The following is a 15,308-nucleotide window of genomic DNA, read 5'->3' on the forward strand; positions in this document are numbered from 1 at the left end:
TAGATTTAGCATTTTTATTCAACATTTGGATTTAGCATTCATATTTAACATTTATAAATGAGTTAAATGTGAGAAAATGAATATAAGTGTGAGATAAGCGAGATCAATATTTAACATATCAGCTGGAAAAGCGTGATTGCACCCCATGAGGACATTTTGTGTACTGAGCGCACACATGCTCAATTAGGAAATGTGGGCCAGCTGTGTCTTTCACCTTTTTTTGGTTTTTGACTTCAGAGTTTTGCTATAAAAGGCCACACAGGCTACCTTTCAGTCTGATGACCTGGAGACCTTCCACCATGAAGCACCTTCTCGTCCTGGTCCACCTCCTTTTTGCCTGCCTGGGTAAAAACTATTTGCTTGCAAACACACACTTTGTTGGTCATATGTGATGGGTTTTTCTTCTATGTGTGTCTCCACTGGCAGCCGCTGTCTGGTCCGCCCCTGCTGACACGGAAAAGGTGAGGTGGTGTGTCAAGTCGGACAAAGAGTACCAGAAATGTATGGACCTCGCAGCCAAAGCGCCTGTGTTCACCTGTGTGAAGAGGACCAACTCAATGGATTGTATCATTGCCATTCATGTGAGTTGTTGTCTTTGTTTTACACTCAAACATTACCACACTTTTATTTTTCAAATAAACCAATAGAACTGTTGCTGAAGTAAACAATATTACGCAGATGGAAAAATATTTTGCAAGAAAGCTAGTACAAAGCCTCTGAGCTTTTTGGGGGGGATTTTTGACAACTTGTCAACAGCAGCCCCAAGCCACAATACAGCACTTTGTCATTATGCACCAATTACTGTCACGGCAAGTGAGGTACATTCAAGAACCCTAGAATTGTGACCCACAACACAAGCGAGCAAAATGTGTATTGATACTTTTCAATATTGGCATTATTTTAACAGAAAATCCTATAATACAATACACATGTTTCCTATTGCACTCAAATAACAATTTCACACGGTTAAAATATGAATTAAAAGGCATTAAACACATTGGGCATTTCTTGTTTCACTCAGAACAATTTTCCATATGACAGTCTGTTATAATCAAGGATAAACAAACAACTTTATTGGCTTATTAAATGCTTCATGATTTATGGTAGCCAATCCTGGTTTGTGTTAAGAAAAGTACAAAAACGAAACTATGGCTAAATGTACACAAACAATGTAGCAGGTAAAACACATTGTAGCTGTTTGTTACACAATTCAGTCATTTCACTCTAATAGTTGATGCTAATATTTGGCATCTAGCCAAGCAGCTGTGAGTGCGTCTACGTATCTACATGTGTACAACAGGGGAGCGGTTTAACTCGAGTCATCTTTGTGTTTGCAAGAATGTCAACGTGTTGGCTGAGTGATGTCACAGTGAGTGGGTGAGTAAAGAGTGTGCACTGTGCAGAAGTGATGAACAGGTCTGGTTGTGTCCTGCAAAACTAAAAATGCAACAACGTTGTCACGAATCGGCGGCCTTGTCATTCTGACCCGTAAGCGGAGCTGAGCAGACCCATTGCCATTGTAAAGTGAAGGGTGTTCCCCTCAAGGAAAACAACCCAGAAGGGAACATCTGCCCTGTGCTCCTCGACTACGGTCTGCACCAGAGCTGAACAGGACAGGTGTAACTACATTAACGGTCACTATAACTCATTGTGCAGATCTAAATGCTTATATAAATGTTGGGTTACCTAAGTTTGAAGCAAAGGTGGTAATACTAATCGCCACGTTTAGCGAGGCATGTTTTAAAGCAACACTTGCAGCACGGCGTCACCTTTTATTGTTAGTTTTGAAGCCCAAATACTTCCATATTGTGCCTTACGCACCCTCTTTATTAACCGGTAGAAATGATGTGATTTTTTTTTTTTGGCATTCTTCCACTCCAAGATGTTATTTCTCCCATGCACTGTTTTGACACATCGTGCACCTCAGCTCTGTAGTCACAGCGGTATTCAGATGAAAGATGGGTACCAGTGTTTTTCAAAGGCAAATTAGTACTGATTTCAATTATCGCGGTACTTTAAAAGTACCGCTTTACCATACAACCCTAGACCAAAGTGGTAACTATCTTCATTTGCACTCTAATTTTGGCAGTTTGGTTAAATATTCATTATGAATTTTTATTTTATCTCAACATTGTGTGCAAGTGGATCTTTGTTTAAAGTCCCTAGTGCAGTATATTTAGTACTAAGTTCTCTAATCAGCTTGACCTAAGGCAGGGGTCGGCAACCTTTACCACTCAAAGAGCCATTTTGGCAAGTTTCACACATTAAAGAAAGTAATGGGAGCCACAAAAATGTTTTTAAAATTTAAAATGAAAAACACCGCATACAAAGCTTGCATGCTTTGTGCTATGTTAACCAGGGGTCTCAGACACACGCGCCGGCACGCACTTTAATGTGGGAATTTGATGTTAGTGCAGCCCGCGAGTTTTGGATGAATGTTGCTTGCGTCACACTTGCCAACCCTCTCATTTTTCCCGGGAGACTCCCGAATATCAGAGTGTGATGACACTCCATTTGGCGCCCTCTACAGTCTGCCCAATCAGTGTACATGTTCGGCCACAAGTGGAATGCAGCTTTAGCTTGCTCACTTAAGAGACAGCAAGGCTACTAACTCAGCAGCCACACATCTTACACTGACGGTACCAATACCCAGAATCCCATGCAGCCCTAACTCTTCCGCTCAACCAACCACGAAGAGGGGGGGGGGGGTTGATGTGTGGGGGGATTTGGTGGTAGCGGGGTGTATAATGTAGACCGGAAGAGTTAGGACTGCATGGGATTCTGGGTAATGGTTGTGTTGTGTTTATGTTGTGTTACAGTGGGATGTTCTCCAGAAATGTGTTTTTCATTCTTTTTTGGTGTGGGTTCACAGTGTGGCGCATATTTGTAACGTAACAATGTTGAAGTTGTTTGATACGGCTACCGTCAGTGTAAGCTGTGTGGCTGATGAGTAAGTATGCTTTGCTGTCTCCTGTGTGAGCAAGTAATAACAACATGCAACATGTGGCTGGCCTTGGTATGCTGTAAGTAAATGCTATAGAGGACAATTATTGCAGTGCAATTAGGGCACGCCCTTTATATAGTAATAAGAGTGTTAATAGGATTATTTTTCCCTGGGAGTAGTCTATGAGAGACACTGACATCCATAAGTCTCCTGGGAAAATCGAGGGGGTCGGCGTGCATGTAGCTGAGCCGCATCAGAGTGGTCAAGGAGCCGCATGCGGCTCCGGAGCCGCGGGTTGCCGACCCCTGACCTAAGGGTTATCTTTGATCAACACATGGTTTCATATTGTTTGAAATATACATATTGCATATGATTAAAATCAAGAGTAAGATTACTAATTAAATGTTCAGATTTGATTGGGCCTGAGGCCCATTTGTATTGGATAAGTTGGGCCCTGAGGCCAAAAAGGTTAGGAACCCCTGGTCTGATATAAATCCTGTTTTTTAGAAATCTGATGCAGAAACAATCTGAAGTTTAGCTAAATAGTAGTCTGGGTGATTTGGCAGATGCTATTGCTTTGGATGGAGGAGTTATCTGTTTGGCAATGTGTATCTGTGGAAACTGATGTTGTGTAGCCTAATGATCCCAAAAGGCAGGATGTCAAAATGAGGAAAAAGTGAGACCTCCAATTGAGCCTAGGAGCCTCACCTTAATACATTTCTCATTGAATGAATTCATAATTCAGTTTAGAAATCTTATGCAGAAACAGCCCCTGAAAAGTTGAACTAAATATCAGTTGTCTGACAGGGTGGTTTGGCAGATGCAATCACTTTGGATGGAGGAGATATTTACACTGCTGGACTGAAGAACTACAAACTCCATCCCATTATTGCTGAGAACTATGGCTCCTGTAAGATAACTATTTAATTTTAAGTCCATTCGACTATCAAAATGTTTCAAATGGAACTCTTAAACCTATTTTTCACCTTAGCGTCCGAGAGCTGTTACTATGCGGTGGCTGTGGCTAAAAAGGGCACCGGATTTGGCATTCAAGAGCTGGAGGGGAAGAAATCCTGCCACACCGGTTTGGGGAAATCTGCTGGCTGGAACATTCCAATTGGAACTCTGGTGTCTATGGATATACTGAAGTGGAAAAGCACTGACAACAAACCAATTGAGGAGGGTGAGTGACAGCTGTCAAGCCATCTGGCATGTTAAAGACCAGGGATGTCCAAACGTTTTGGCTTGGGGGCCACATTGGGCCAAAAGCTGACTGCATGTAAAGTAACTGATAGACAACTTATTAACCCCTACATGAGACCCTGACTGTGTTTGACTCCTACCCTATTTACTTCTGTGAAGACCTCCCTTAAAGTTTTGTAAATCAAATGTCACGCAGCTAAATTGCACCAAACAGAATAAGTGGAGTGTTTTGCATTGTAGTGGATTTACATGGGTTTAATTTAAATTATGTATTGTGGTTGTATCTAAGGTTCAGCGAGCAGGTTATGTAACATGTGTTAACGTTCTGAGTAGTAAGGCTCTTATAAATCAATGCTGTGCTCAAATACTTGTGTGAATTTCATGATCATAGATCTGAATCCCAAAAATAAACTACAATATGGTGACAATTTCGCAGCAAGGGGACTGACTTATCAAGGTTCAGCTGGAAACACCCTGAGGGCCAGGCTTCATACTTGTGACTTCTAGCAGGCCTGTGGGCTGTAGTTTAAACACCCCTGTTAGACCAACCCATGTGACTAGTTTTATTAAACATGTCGCTTTTTGGGTGAATTAATGTTTAAGTAGTATGGGGTGCACCTACTGGCAGATGGTCAGTCCACTTACATTAAATGTTACAAAAAGCATACAGAAATAACTGAAAATGTGTAACCACTTAAATACTATACTTTAGAAGTTTGACATCTAAGCAAGTCTCATGACAGATTATTTTTTTCTCCCTAGCGGTGGCAAGCTTCTTCTCTAAAAGCTGTGCCCCCGGAGCGGCCAACGAGACCAAACTGTGTGATGGCTGCAAGGGAGACTGCTCACGGTCCCACAATGAGCCCTACTACGATTACAGCGGCGCATTCCAGTCAGTTTGCATCCATCTTTTCCAAGCATAATGTCTGGATATATGGTAATTGATGAGAACTGTTCCTGTAGGTGCCTGGTGGAAAATGGGGATGTAGCTTTTGTTAATCATCTGACTGTGCCTGGTAAGTTCCCAAGAGTGTTACTGAGCCTTATTACATGAAGTACATTTTCGCAGTTTTCCTTTCTGCTTTAAACTGTAGGTTGAATTGTCAACTTAAATGGAAAGTTTGTGCCATCTGCAAACATTGTCAAAACTGAGCATTGCAGGAAAATGCTGCATTTTGTAAACATGCTGTTTCCCACCTGCAGATGACGACAAGGCCAACTACGAACTGCTGTGCCTTGACAACACCAGGGCACCCATGGACGATTACAAAAAATGCCACCTAGCCAGAGTACCAGCTCATGCTGTTGTCACCTGCAAGGACCCACAGCTGGCTGAATTAATCTGGAGAAGCCTCACCACAGTGCGGGTAAGATGCATGACTCTAATGCAGTTTGAGAATCAGCGTCAATCTATTGGTACCAGGACCACATTTTTTTGTTTAGGAATTTTTATAATTTACCAAATGTTAAATCTATTTACAATCTGAATTATGACTTAATGTTTAACAGGGCTGTCAAACATGGTGCCCAACAGATGAGTTTGGCAGGTGTAAAAATTAAACTGCTGTTCTAAATGTGTCCACTGGATGTCACAATAGCAATTCTGTTAGCCCAGTATGAATCATTTACTTGCCTGAGCAAGAAATACTAGCAAAACAGGGCTATGTCTCCTCCCTCCACTTATATGAAACATCAAGTCATTTGCTTTGAACAAATCATACTTTGGCACCCTTATTTCCACAAAATGTCTCTTTGAAAAAGAAGTGAATGCAGAGTGTTCTGAGAATATCTTATTCACAGAAGTGAATTCGGAAACCACATCTTTGCAAGTTTGGTTGGCATCAATAAAACAAAGTTACACACAAGAACTTGAATAACCTCCTGAAATTGTATTCTCTCAAAATGTGACACCTGATATTGATTGCACTTGTGGAAGCTCAAAGATTCTGTATCAGGAGGAAAAACAATTGGTAACACTAATGTGCAGTGTCATGTAGCGTTGTATAGTTCTGTGAAAATGTAAACTAAGTGAACAGCGATTTACTACAATACCGTCACTCTTGTTCATTTGAATTTGTTTGAACAGCTATTTTTCCATCAATACAGTGATGCCTACAAGGCAGGGAGTGACTTGGTCCACTTTAATAGCTTCTACCTCAGTTTGTATGGGTGAGTTGGTGCAGGATTAATGCAAGGGAACAGCATTTGATACAAGGGTCTAGTTTTTTCAATCCCATAGGCTGACTTGTAGATTGAGGGTTTTTGCACCATTTCATCAGCTTTTTCAACCAACTTGAAGTGTTGTCTAAAGGGTTATTTGGAATGTACATTTTCTATTTTAGCCAAAGAACCATCTGAAGTTTAGTTGTGCCAAGATTTTCCCTCCATGTGCCCTCTGAGCAAAATACGTTTTACACCTGAGTTACTTTTAAAAAGCAGGTTTTTAGGTGAAGCAATAACTGATTTATTCTGAGGGTAATTCAGATCGGTGAACTGATTAAGACTTTCTAATGAAGAAACATCTACATCAGTGGTGTCAAACATACGGCCCGGGGGCCGGATCAGGCCCGCGAACAGGTTTTATCCGGCCCGCGGGGTGAGTTTGCTAAGTATAAAAATGAGCCGGAATTTTTAAATGTGTCCACTAGATGTCGCAATAGCAGTTATTTGTATCTTTGTAGATGATGCTACATATGTTCAAAATAAACCACATGATGTTAGTGCATCAGTCGAGGAATATGAGCAAACTACATAAATAACATCCTGTAATTTGATTTTGATATTATTTTTTATCTTGATAGATTGAAAATTAACACCAATGAGTTGACAGAAAATATAAATAATGACAAAGATAGAATACTACTAACCGCAACATGTAAGTGTAAAAAACAACCCAACAACATTATGATTTATACAATTTCAGAATGTGCTTGTTCTATTTTTAAACAAAGAAATCAATCTGAAGTTGTCTTTATTTTTAAGTTATCGTGCCGTGATTTTACCAGTCCGGCCCACTTGGGAGTAGATTTTTCTCCAGGTGGCCCCTGATCTAAAATGAGTTTGACACCCCTGATCTAAATGTTGCCTGATTACTGAACTTTACATGTTTCTGCTGTATGCTCTTTCTGAGAATGTACTATTCAGCAATCCTTGGTATTGAAGTTGTGATTTAACTTTTCCCCTCAAACCAGGACTTCAATCTGTTCTGCTCAAAGTCGTACGCTCCTGCCAAGAACCTGATGTTTAAAGATTCTACTGTGTCACTTGTCAAGCTGCCCAACAACACAAACTCCTTCATGTATTTGGGTGCCACATACACGGGCATTGTGCGCTCCCTGACAAAAGGTATTGACATACGAACCTATAAGGCAAGCACAGTCATTTTATTTTTTTTCCAGAGGTCACTACAGCTAACAAAAGCGGTGCCATCACATGGTGTGCAGTGGGTGCTGCTGAGACCAGCAAGTGTAACAAATGGAGCTTTAACTCTATGGTGGATGGAGACTGCAAAATTATTTGCCAGGAAGGCCCCACAGTTGAAGCCTGCTTGAAAATGATCCTGGTAAAGTCCTGCTTTTTAAAAAAAAAAAAATTTTTATTTATACAATTTTGGGTTCTTTCCTCTAGCGCAAAGAAGCGGACGCGATGGCAGTTGATGGAGGAGAGGTGTTCTCAGCTGGGAAGTGTGGTCTGGTTCCAGCCATGGTGGAGCAGTACAACGAAGGTGCATTAATAAGGAAATGCTAATAGTAGCGCCCCCTATAGGTTCTCTTAGAAATGCTTTGTACGATATGCCAGCCATGTGTTTCCCCACAAGACTACAATGTATTTGTGGTAGTCTAGATGAGAGCAACTATTTGGCTTATAGTTACAGTTGGTATCTTGTGGAGCAGCATAAGACTGTCAAGTCTGTCTTGCATCGGTGACACAGTAGGGGGTGCATGTGTTGACAAATGTGCAGTAGAAGAGTTGTCTTACACAAATACATGACATTGTAAAAGCAACTGAATTCTATGACTTTTTTTCCCCTCTACAGTAATGTGCAGCATACCTGAAGGTAAGGAACTGTCTGTTCTCTTAGCTTGATCACAGGCAGCTAGACCAGAAGGGTGACAAACATTGACAGCTGGACTAAATGGCAACAAATTGGTCCACCTTCATTGATGTCCACCTCCTGCATATGCATGAATTTTGATCATTCACTTATTTCTGAATATCTGGCAAGCACTGCTCTTGATATTTTCATGTAGAATCTGCCTCCTACTTTGCCGTGGCTGTGGTCAAGAGGGGCTCAGGGGTGACCTGGGATAACCTGAGGGGGATGAGGTCCTGCCACACGGGCTTTGGCAGAACGGCTGGTTGGAACATTCCCATGGGGGAAATCTATAAGCAAACTAATGACTGTGACTTCAGTAAGTACTTTTTAAATCTTATTTCAAAAATTTCTGGGCTGCTCGCTCTGCAGGTTTTCCAGACTCCGTTCCATTTCAGAACTTATACTTTGAAGCACTGTAAAACATGCAGAAATGGTGTCAATTAGAAAGATACAAAAGTGCTAATGTAAATTATAAATCCTATATGCTAGTGATATCAGCCTTTCACTGATTATTTCACATAACAAAGATACTTAAACAGTTGATGTATAATAACTACTTTCTAGGGTCAAATGGTGCATAATCCTAATGGCAGAGTGAAACATTGTAGTTTTATTTGAAGCCTGCTGTCAGAAGACCATTGTGTTGTCACCACCTTAAAGAGTATCTAACACCCTGTTGCATACAGTCAAATCCCCTTCACAAGTGCAAGATTATAACTTCTATTACCAGTGGTACTTTGGAACATTATTTTGCACTAGAATTACTTTTTTAAACTAAATAATATATGAAATGACTCTTCAAACACCACAAGGACATTTTCTGAGTTCAAGCCACGTTAAAGTTTTATTAACCCAACGTAAGGAAATTCAATTGGTTCTCAAAATTGCTCACTATATAGGTAAATTGTCAAGTTGCTCACTAAAAAATGAATGTTTTCACTTTGCTCTGAATATAGAACAGAGGGGCAATGCCCCATTGCATTACTATTCCCCAGTGCATAACCTGATCTGTTTTTGCTAATAGAACTGCATTCTTTGTACATTGTTAAAGAATATTTCCCCCACCTTCCTCAGCCAAGTTCTTCAGTAGCGGTTGTGCTCCCGGCGCGCCGGCCGACTCCCCATTCTGTTCTCAGTGCGCCGGCAGTGGCAAAACTGTGGCTGACGAGTTCAAGTGCAAGGCCAGTGCTGAGGAAAAATACTACGGCTACGCTGGCGCCTTTAGGTAGGATGGTAGCAGTGATTGTGGCAAATTGACCTTTCTGGTAGCTTTTATTGGCCCTCTGCATTGACTAAATTTTGAGATTTAATTCAGTATTTGTCACAATGACACAAGGCCAAGATTTTGTTCAGTTATAATAACCTAGTGGTTGTGTTTAGCATCTTTAATTCATGTTTAAAATGTGGTCCCTTGACTTCAATTTGAATGTGGCTGCCCCTGAATTTCAGGATCTTCACATTTCATGAAATACATTTTGCTCCTCAATTTTAGATGCCTTGTTGATGGCTTTGGTGACGTTGCCTTCATTAAACACACAACTGTACAAGAAAACAGCAATGGTAAAGACTTGATGCGTCTTTTATCCTCTTCAGCCATCTTTGTAACATTTAAAAATGTGCCTCTTCCTTTCTTGCAGGAAATGGTCCAGCATGGGCTCGCAATCTCTCCAGCAGTGACTATGAACTAATCTGCCCCAGGAAGCCTTCGGTTCCAGTCACACAGTTTAAAGATTGCTACCTGGCAGCCACCCCAGCACACGCTGTGGTGACACGACCAGAGACCCGCAATGACCTTGTTCGTATTCTCCAGATTGAGCAGGTCAGAATACAAACATTTTTAGCATTTAATACTATTTTGCTGTACTTCACATTTAATCCATTTGACTTATTTTTTTTCCTTCACAGGCCAAGTTTGGAAGGGGCAGCACTACCAATTTCAAATTGTTTGAGTCAGAGTCTGGAAAGAATCTGCTCTTCGAAGACTCCACAAAGTGTCTCCAAGAAGTTCCTGCTGGGTCCAGTTATGAGAAGTTTTTAGGAATGGGGTACATTAACACCATGAATGTGCTGAGGCAGTGCAGTGACATCACTTCAGGTTTGTACTGTTCCTCACAAAGTGGAATTATGGTAGATAACTATTTGACTTATTCCTTTCAACTGTTTTACAGATCTGGAGAAACTGTGCACTTCCTATAGCTGCCAGTCAAACTACCGGTAGATGGTGGTTCAGGTGTCCTTCACTGGCTCAAACTCTGGATTGTCCCTAGTAACTATGTACAACATATTTCCTTGTTCCTGGATTATGTTTTCCTAACACCTACTTTATTGTTCAAATAAAGCCTTTCAATGATTTGTGGAGTCCTGGTTTTGAAGTGTTACTAAATGGTAAAAAATAGGGCATTTTCCATTATCATTCTGACTTTTTAAATCAAGTAATGCAACATTAATCTATACATCTTTGTGGATAAACCAACCAAAGACTGCCTGTATTGAAGTTTTCAAACTGCGGAGAGATGGAGCAGCTCTGACTTTTGGCGCAAGGCTGGGCTTTAAGGTCTGTTACTAAACTTTGGTCTTTAATTTGGACACTAAGCACTCTAAAACTGGTCACATGACTAAAGTTCTGTCTGCAGAATAAGAAATTTGGATAAATAAGGGTGAGTCTGCCAACTAAGACGATGCAAAATAAAACTCTTAAAGCTAGTGGCGCAAAATCAGTGAGTTTTAAAAAATGTTCACAACTGCAAGGAAATTGATTTTGTTTTTGATCCCAGCAGCATGTAGAGAATTATAGAACCAAAATCAAACTTTGAAGTTCACACCAAGTGAGGCGCTGATGCCAGTGTTTTTTTTAGTTTTTTTTTACTTTCAATCTGTAAACTTCAATACATTTCAATGGTGTAATTTAGATACCAGGAGATTTAACTTTTATATATTTTCTTGCATTACTTTCAACGAAGCAAATCAGCAGGAAACTATAAGTTCCTTCATGCACAACCAGTTAAAACCCACCTACTCAAATTTTGCAGTCATTACCAACACACTTTAATGCCATGTTACGAGTCTTTCCCCCGCCCCCCCCCCCCCAAAAAAAAAATCTTAAGTCTTTCAAGTGACTAGCCCTCAAGGCCAGGGTTACCACTTACAAGGCCTACAAAAACCTTTATGAAATGTGCATCACCCATTTGGATTTGAGCGGGTAGTACATGCTCTCCTAAGGGGGAGCAGATATAAGTTTGACTTCTTTCTGCTCCTTTTTGTTAAATATTTATTTGAAATGTTATGTTTATAGGAAGGAAGCCGTTTTGTCAATGGTCAGCTCACTATGACCCTCAAGATTGATGGCTCCATTCACCATTCCTGCCTAGCTGATGCTACAGGAGCTTTGAAGGAGAAGCTTGTGGTTGGATGAAGCTATTCCTCATTCCCTCTCTAAAAGGTGGTTGAAGGGTTCAACATAGAGCACTGTTCTAAACCCAGACCTTTTGGAGACCCTCACAGCACAACTTCACTTCTTCTCCGCTGCCAGTCGATAAGGATATGGAGCAGTGGTGTATTTGAGGCTCCAAAAGGATGAGACAGTTTAGGTTACATTTTTCTTGGGAAAGGCCAGAGTTGCTACATTCATGCAGACAGCAATTCTTCGACTGGAAACCACAGCAGCAGTTCTTACAGTTCGAGTTGATCAAATGTTGCAGAAGGAGCTACAACTTGAGTTGGACAAGCCAATTTTTTTAGACTGATAGCACAACTGTTCTGAAATACATTTGTAATTAAACATGTCGATTCCATACGTCTCTGGCAAACAGTCTCCATCATCAGAGAAGCAACAGATACTCATCAGTGGAGATATTTTGGCTCAAAGGAGAACCCGGCAGATGATGCATCAGGAGGAACGAGGGCAGAAATGATGGAGAAATCGGCCAAAGTTTCTCTGTGAAGCAAAAGCGGTTTGGCCTAAATTGGCTGCTAATCTTGATGACCAAAACATTACATGTTATTGTGCATGTTACATTACATATATCATTACAGTGTGTATATAATTCGATGATGGAGCCTTTTGAAAGTTTTTTTAGAGCACTTTAGGCTGAATACAGTGACTCTTAGCTGTGCGTTTAATGATTTAGAATGCTCAGCTTACAATCCTTATGATCTTTCATAAGGATTGTGAATGACAAACACAATTGCAAAAAAGTGCAGTTCCTCTATCAATTCAGACAATATTCCTCTATTTATTGAGAAATGACCAAAACATAGACAATAGTTGAGTAGAGATCTGCTTCCCTCTTGTAAAAGTACAATTTAAATTTTGCAAATCATATAAATAAAACACAAAATCCTTACCCTTTGTCAAAGTAGCTGTCAATGGTGATACAAAAACAGAACTAGAAAGAAATGCATACTGATATTAAAAATGCAAATGAACATTTTTTGTTGATTATTTGGAACGCATATGGCAAAACAAGCTTATTCACTTCATCATATAAAGTATGAAATGCAAATAAGCTAATAAAATAAACATTGCAAAAATGGGTAGCGCCCTGTGTGATTGGAGACACCTGGTATAGCTAATACAGAGTGATCAACCATGAAACTACAAATTATATTGACTGCATTGTCAAATATATTTGGTGAATGTGTGCGCTGTGATGAACATGGATTACAAACTCGTCTCCTCTAAAAAAAATTCTCACAAGAGAGGTCTACCTATAGACAATTGGGAATGTTGGTAATAATAAAACATAAACTTTAAAAAAATGCGAGAGTAAAAATGTAACATTTGTGTGACACAACTTGATTTTTAGTGTAATGTATCCTGATACAAACAATCATTAAGGGTGTTTTACTCTAACACACAACATGAATGTCTACACACAGATTCAAACATCCATAACCATAAGTGACAACAACATCGCCAGCCAGTACACCAGGGGTGGGCAATTAATTTTTACCGGGGGCCGCATGAGCAACCCGAGCACTGCTGGAGGGCCACATCGACAATATTTCAATTAAATTTTGCTCAATATTATTTTTGATGTATACCGTAAGATACATAATAATTATAATAATAATAACTAATAATAATAGTAATACTTCAACATAGTGTGTGTAACAGCATTCCATGACTAATATAAATAAATTAACATTAATAATAAATGACAGTAAAATAAGCACACGTATGACTGAGGAGTCATAGTGTAACTTTGTGTGGTGTTTGAGTTGTCCGACTTTTTGTTGGCCATAAACGCACCAGTGGTTTAGTGCTATGCGTGTTGGTGACAGATGACAAGTTGGTTTTGGCCTGGTTTGTACGGCAGAAAATGACTAGTTTTTCGAGATAGAAGTGTTTTACTTATGTTTTTGGTGTGGTTATGTCCGAATATAAACAGTTTTGCTCAATAAAGTGATCGATATAATTCCTGGCCTCGAAGCATCTGGATAGACGTTACAATAATTGAACGGTGTTCAATTGAACGGTGTTGACGAACACCGTTAGGGCCGCTTGTTGTCACTGTCACTCAAAGTTGCATTGCAAAATTACATAGAATAAATATGTTTATTTTGTTTAGAATTCAGATGGGATTTGATTTGGTGCGGGGCATATATTTGCTGCGCGCAGCAGACGCTTGAGCAGTGCGCAATTGCGCAGGCACGCACCTTAGAAGGAACGTTGCATGGCAGTCCATGTCTTGTTGGAAACACGCCATTCTTCATCAACTTTTCTCTTTTTAGCGTCTCGGGTGTAAACCGTGCATCACTTGTCGCTGCATGTGCACCTTCACTCGCAGGTTACACACGGACACACGCCCATAAATAATACTTTTCAAAATAAAAGCAGCACAGTTGTATTGCGCGCACGACATAGATGTTTTTTCAACTTTATTTTGTAATTAATGATTGCAGCTGTTCACATTCACTCACAATCACGCACACGCATACGTCCACACGGAAGTAATACAAATAACGATTTTCAAAACAAAAGCAGCACTGTTGTATTGCACACTCGACATAGATACTTTTTAAAATTTATTTTGTAATTTATAATTGGCCTCACGCGGGCCGGACAGGGACGCACAAAGGGCCGGATGCGGCCCGCGGGCCGCAGAATGCCCAGGTCTGCAGTACACGACAGGTTCCGGAAGACACAATCTTTTTCTTCTTCTTTTTAATTTCCGACAGACTGGACGTATCTTAGGCGTATTGCTGCCCTCCACTGGTCCTTATTTGAATTCCTTCATCACCTCAGATCCTTTTGTGTAGTCCAGTCTTTTGCAGGAATTCCAAAACAGCTTTTGCCACTGCTTGATGTTCCCAGCTTAATATACTTTTCAGTGAAGTGTCCTCGTTTCTAGTTTCTGGCAGTTTTGCGTGCATTATGGCTCGCTCTTCATTGTACTTTTTGCAGTCTTTGAGGATATGGGTGACGCTTTCTTCCTCTCCACATGTGCATTTTAAACACTGATAGTTTATTTATTTGCCATGCTGTATTTGCAACTGTGGGATGCTCACCCTTAGTGCTGCCTTTTAATTAAGTCACATTTTTGGAACGGTCTGTGTATATTTGCATGTAATCTGACCATTTGTTCTTTAAATGTTTTGTTGTTACTTCTACAGGATTACCTGCATCAATTATTTTCACTAACTCTAATATTGAGAGATCCACATCTGGCTCTGACAGGATCCAAGGAGGAACAGGTGACCAACACACCACAGGGCCCAACTGCAAATCACATAATCCTATCTCCACTGCTCTGTTCCTTACTGAGTGCATGAAATGTTTTTTCCTCCCTCTACTGCTAGTCCCTTGGAGTTGCCAGTGCTCTCCCATCACCCTTTCAGTGTGGATTAAAGACCCCCAACTCTGCAATTTAGCTCAGTAGTTCAGCGCCAGTTTGCTCTTTCTCACTCTCTTGCTTTTTCTTTTTACAAATAATTTACAATTTAAAATTGTATGCTATTATACATCGTTTCAAAATTATTATGTATGTTTATATATATATATATATATATATATATATATATATATATATATATATATATATATATATATATATATATATATAT

At 40.1% G+C, this 15,308-nt stretch overlaps 1 protein-coding gene across 1 annotated transcript; it reads left to right on the forward strand.

Moving 5' to 3' along the window:
* Window positions 1–263: 263 nt before the first annotated feature.
* Window positions 264–10,593, forward strand: LOC133663300 (serotransferrin-like). Its single transcript, XM_062067676.1, has 17 exons — window positions 264–345; window positions 427–581; window positions 3,752–3,854; window positions 3,936–4,127; window positions 4,910–5,039; window positions 5,111–5,163; window positions 5,351–5,514; window positions 7,339–7,492; window positions 7,546–7,709; window positions 7,775–7,871; window positions 8,184–8,204; window positions 8,398–8,559; window positions 9,318–9,468; window positions 9,736–9,803; window positions 9,881–10,062; window positions 10,149–10,338; window positions 10,412–10,593. Exons 1-17 carry the CDS (start codon window positions 279–281, stop codon window positions 10,459–10,461), a joined length of 2,103 nt encoding a protein of 700 aa, XP_061923660.1. The 5' UTR covers window positions 264–278; the 3' UTR covers window positions 10,462–10,593.
* Window positions 10,594–15,308: the final 4,715 nt, after the last annotated feature.

The sequence above is a fragment of the Entelurus aequoreus genome, linkage group LG13 (genome assembly GCF_033978785.1).
Source record: "Entelurus aequoreus isolate RoL-2023_Sb linkage group LG13, RoL_Eaeq_v1.1, whole genome shotgun sequence".
Taxonomy (NCBI): domain Eukaryota; kingdom Metazoa; phylum Chordata; class Actinopteri; order Syngnathiformes; family Syngnathidae; genus Entelurus; species Entelurus aequoreus.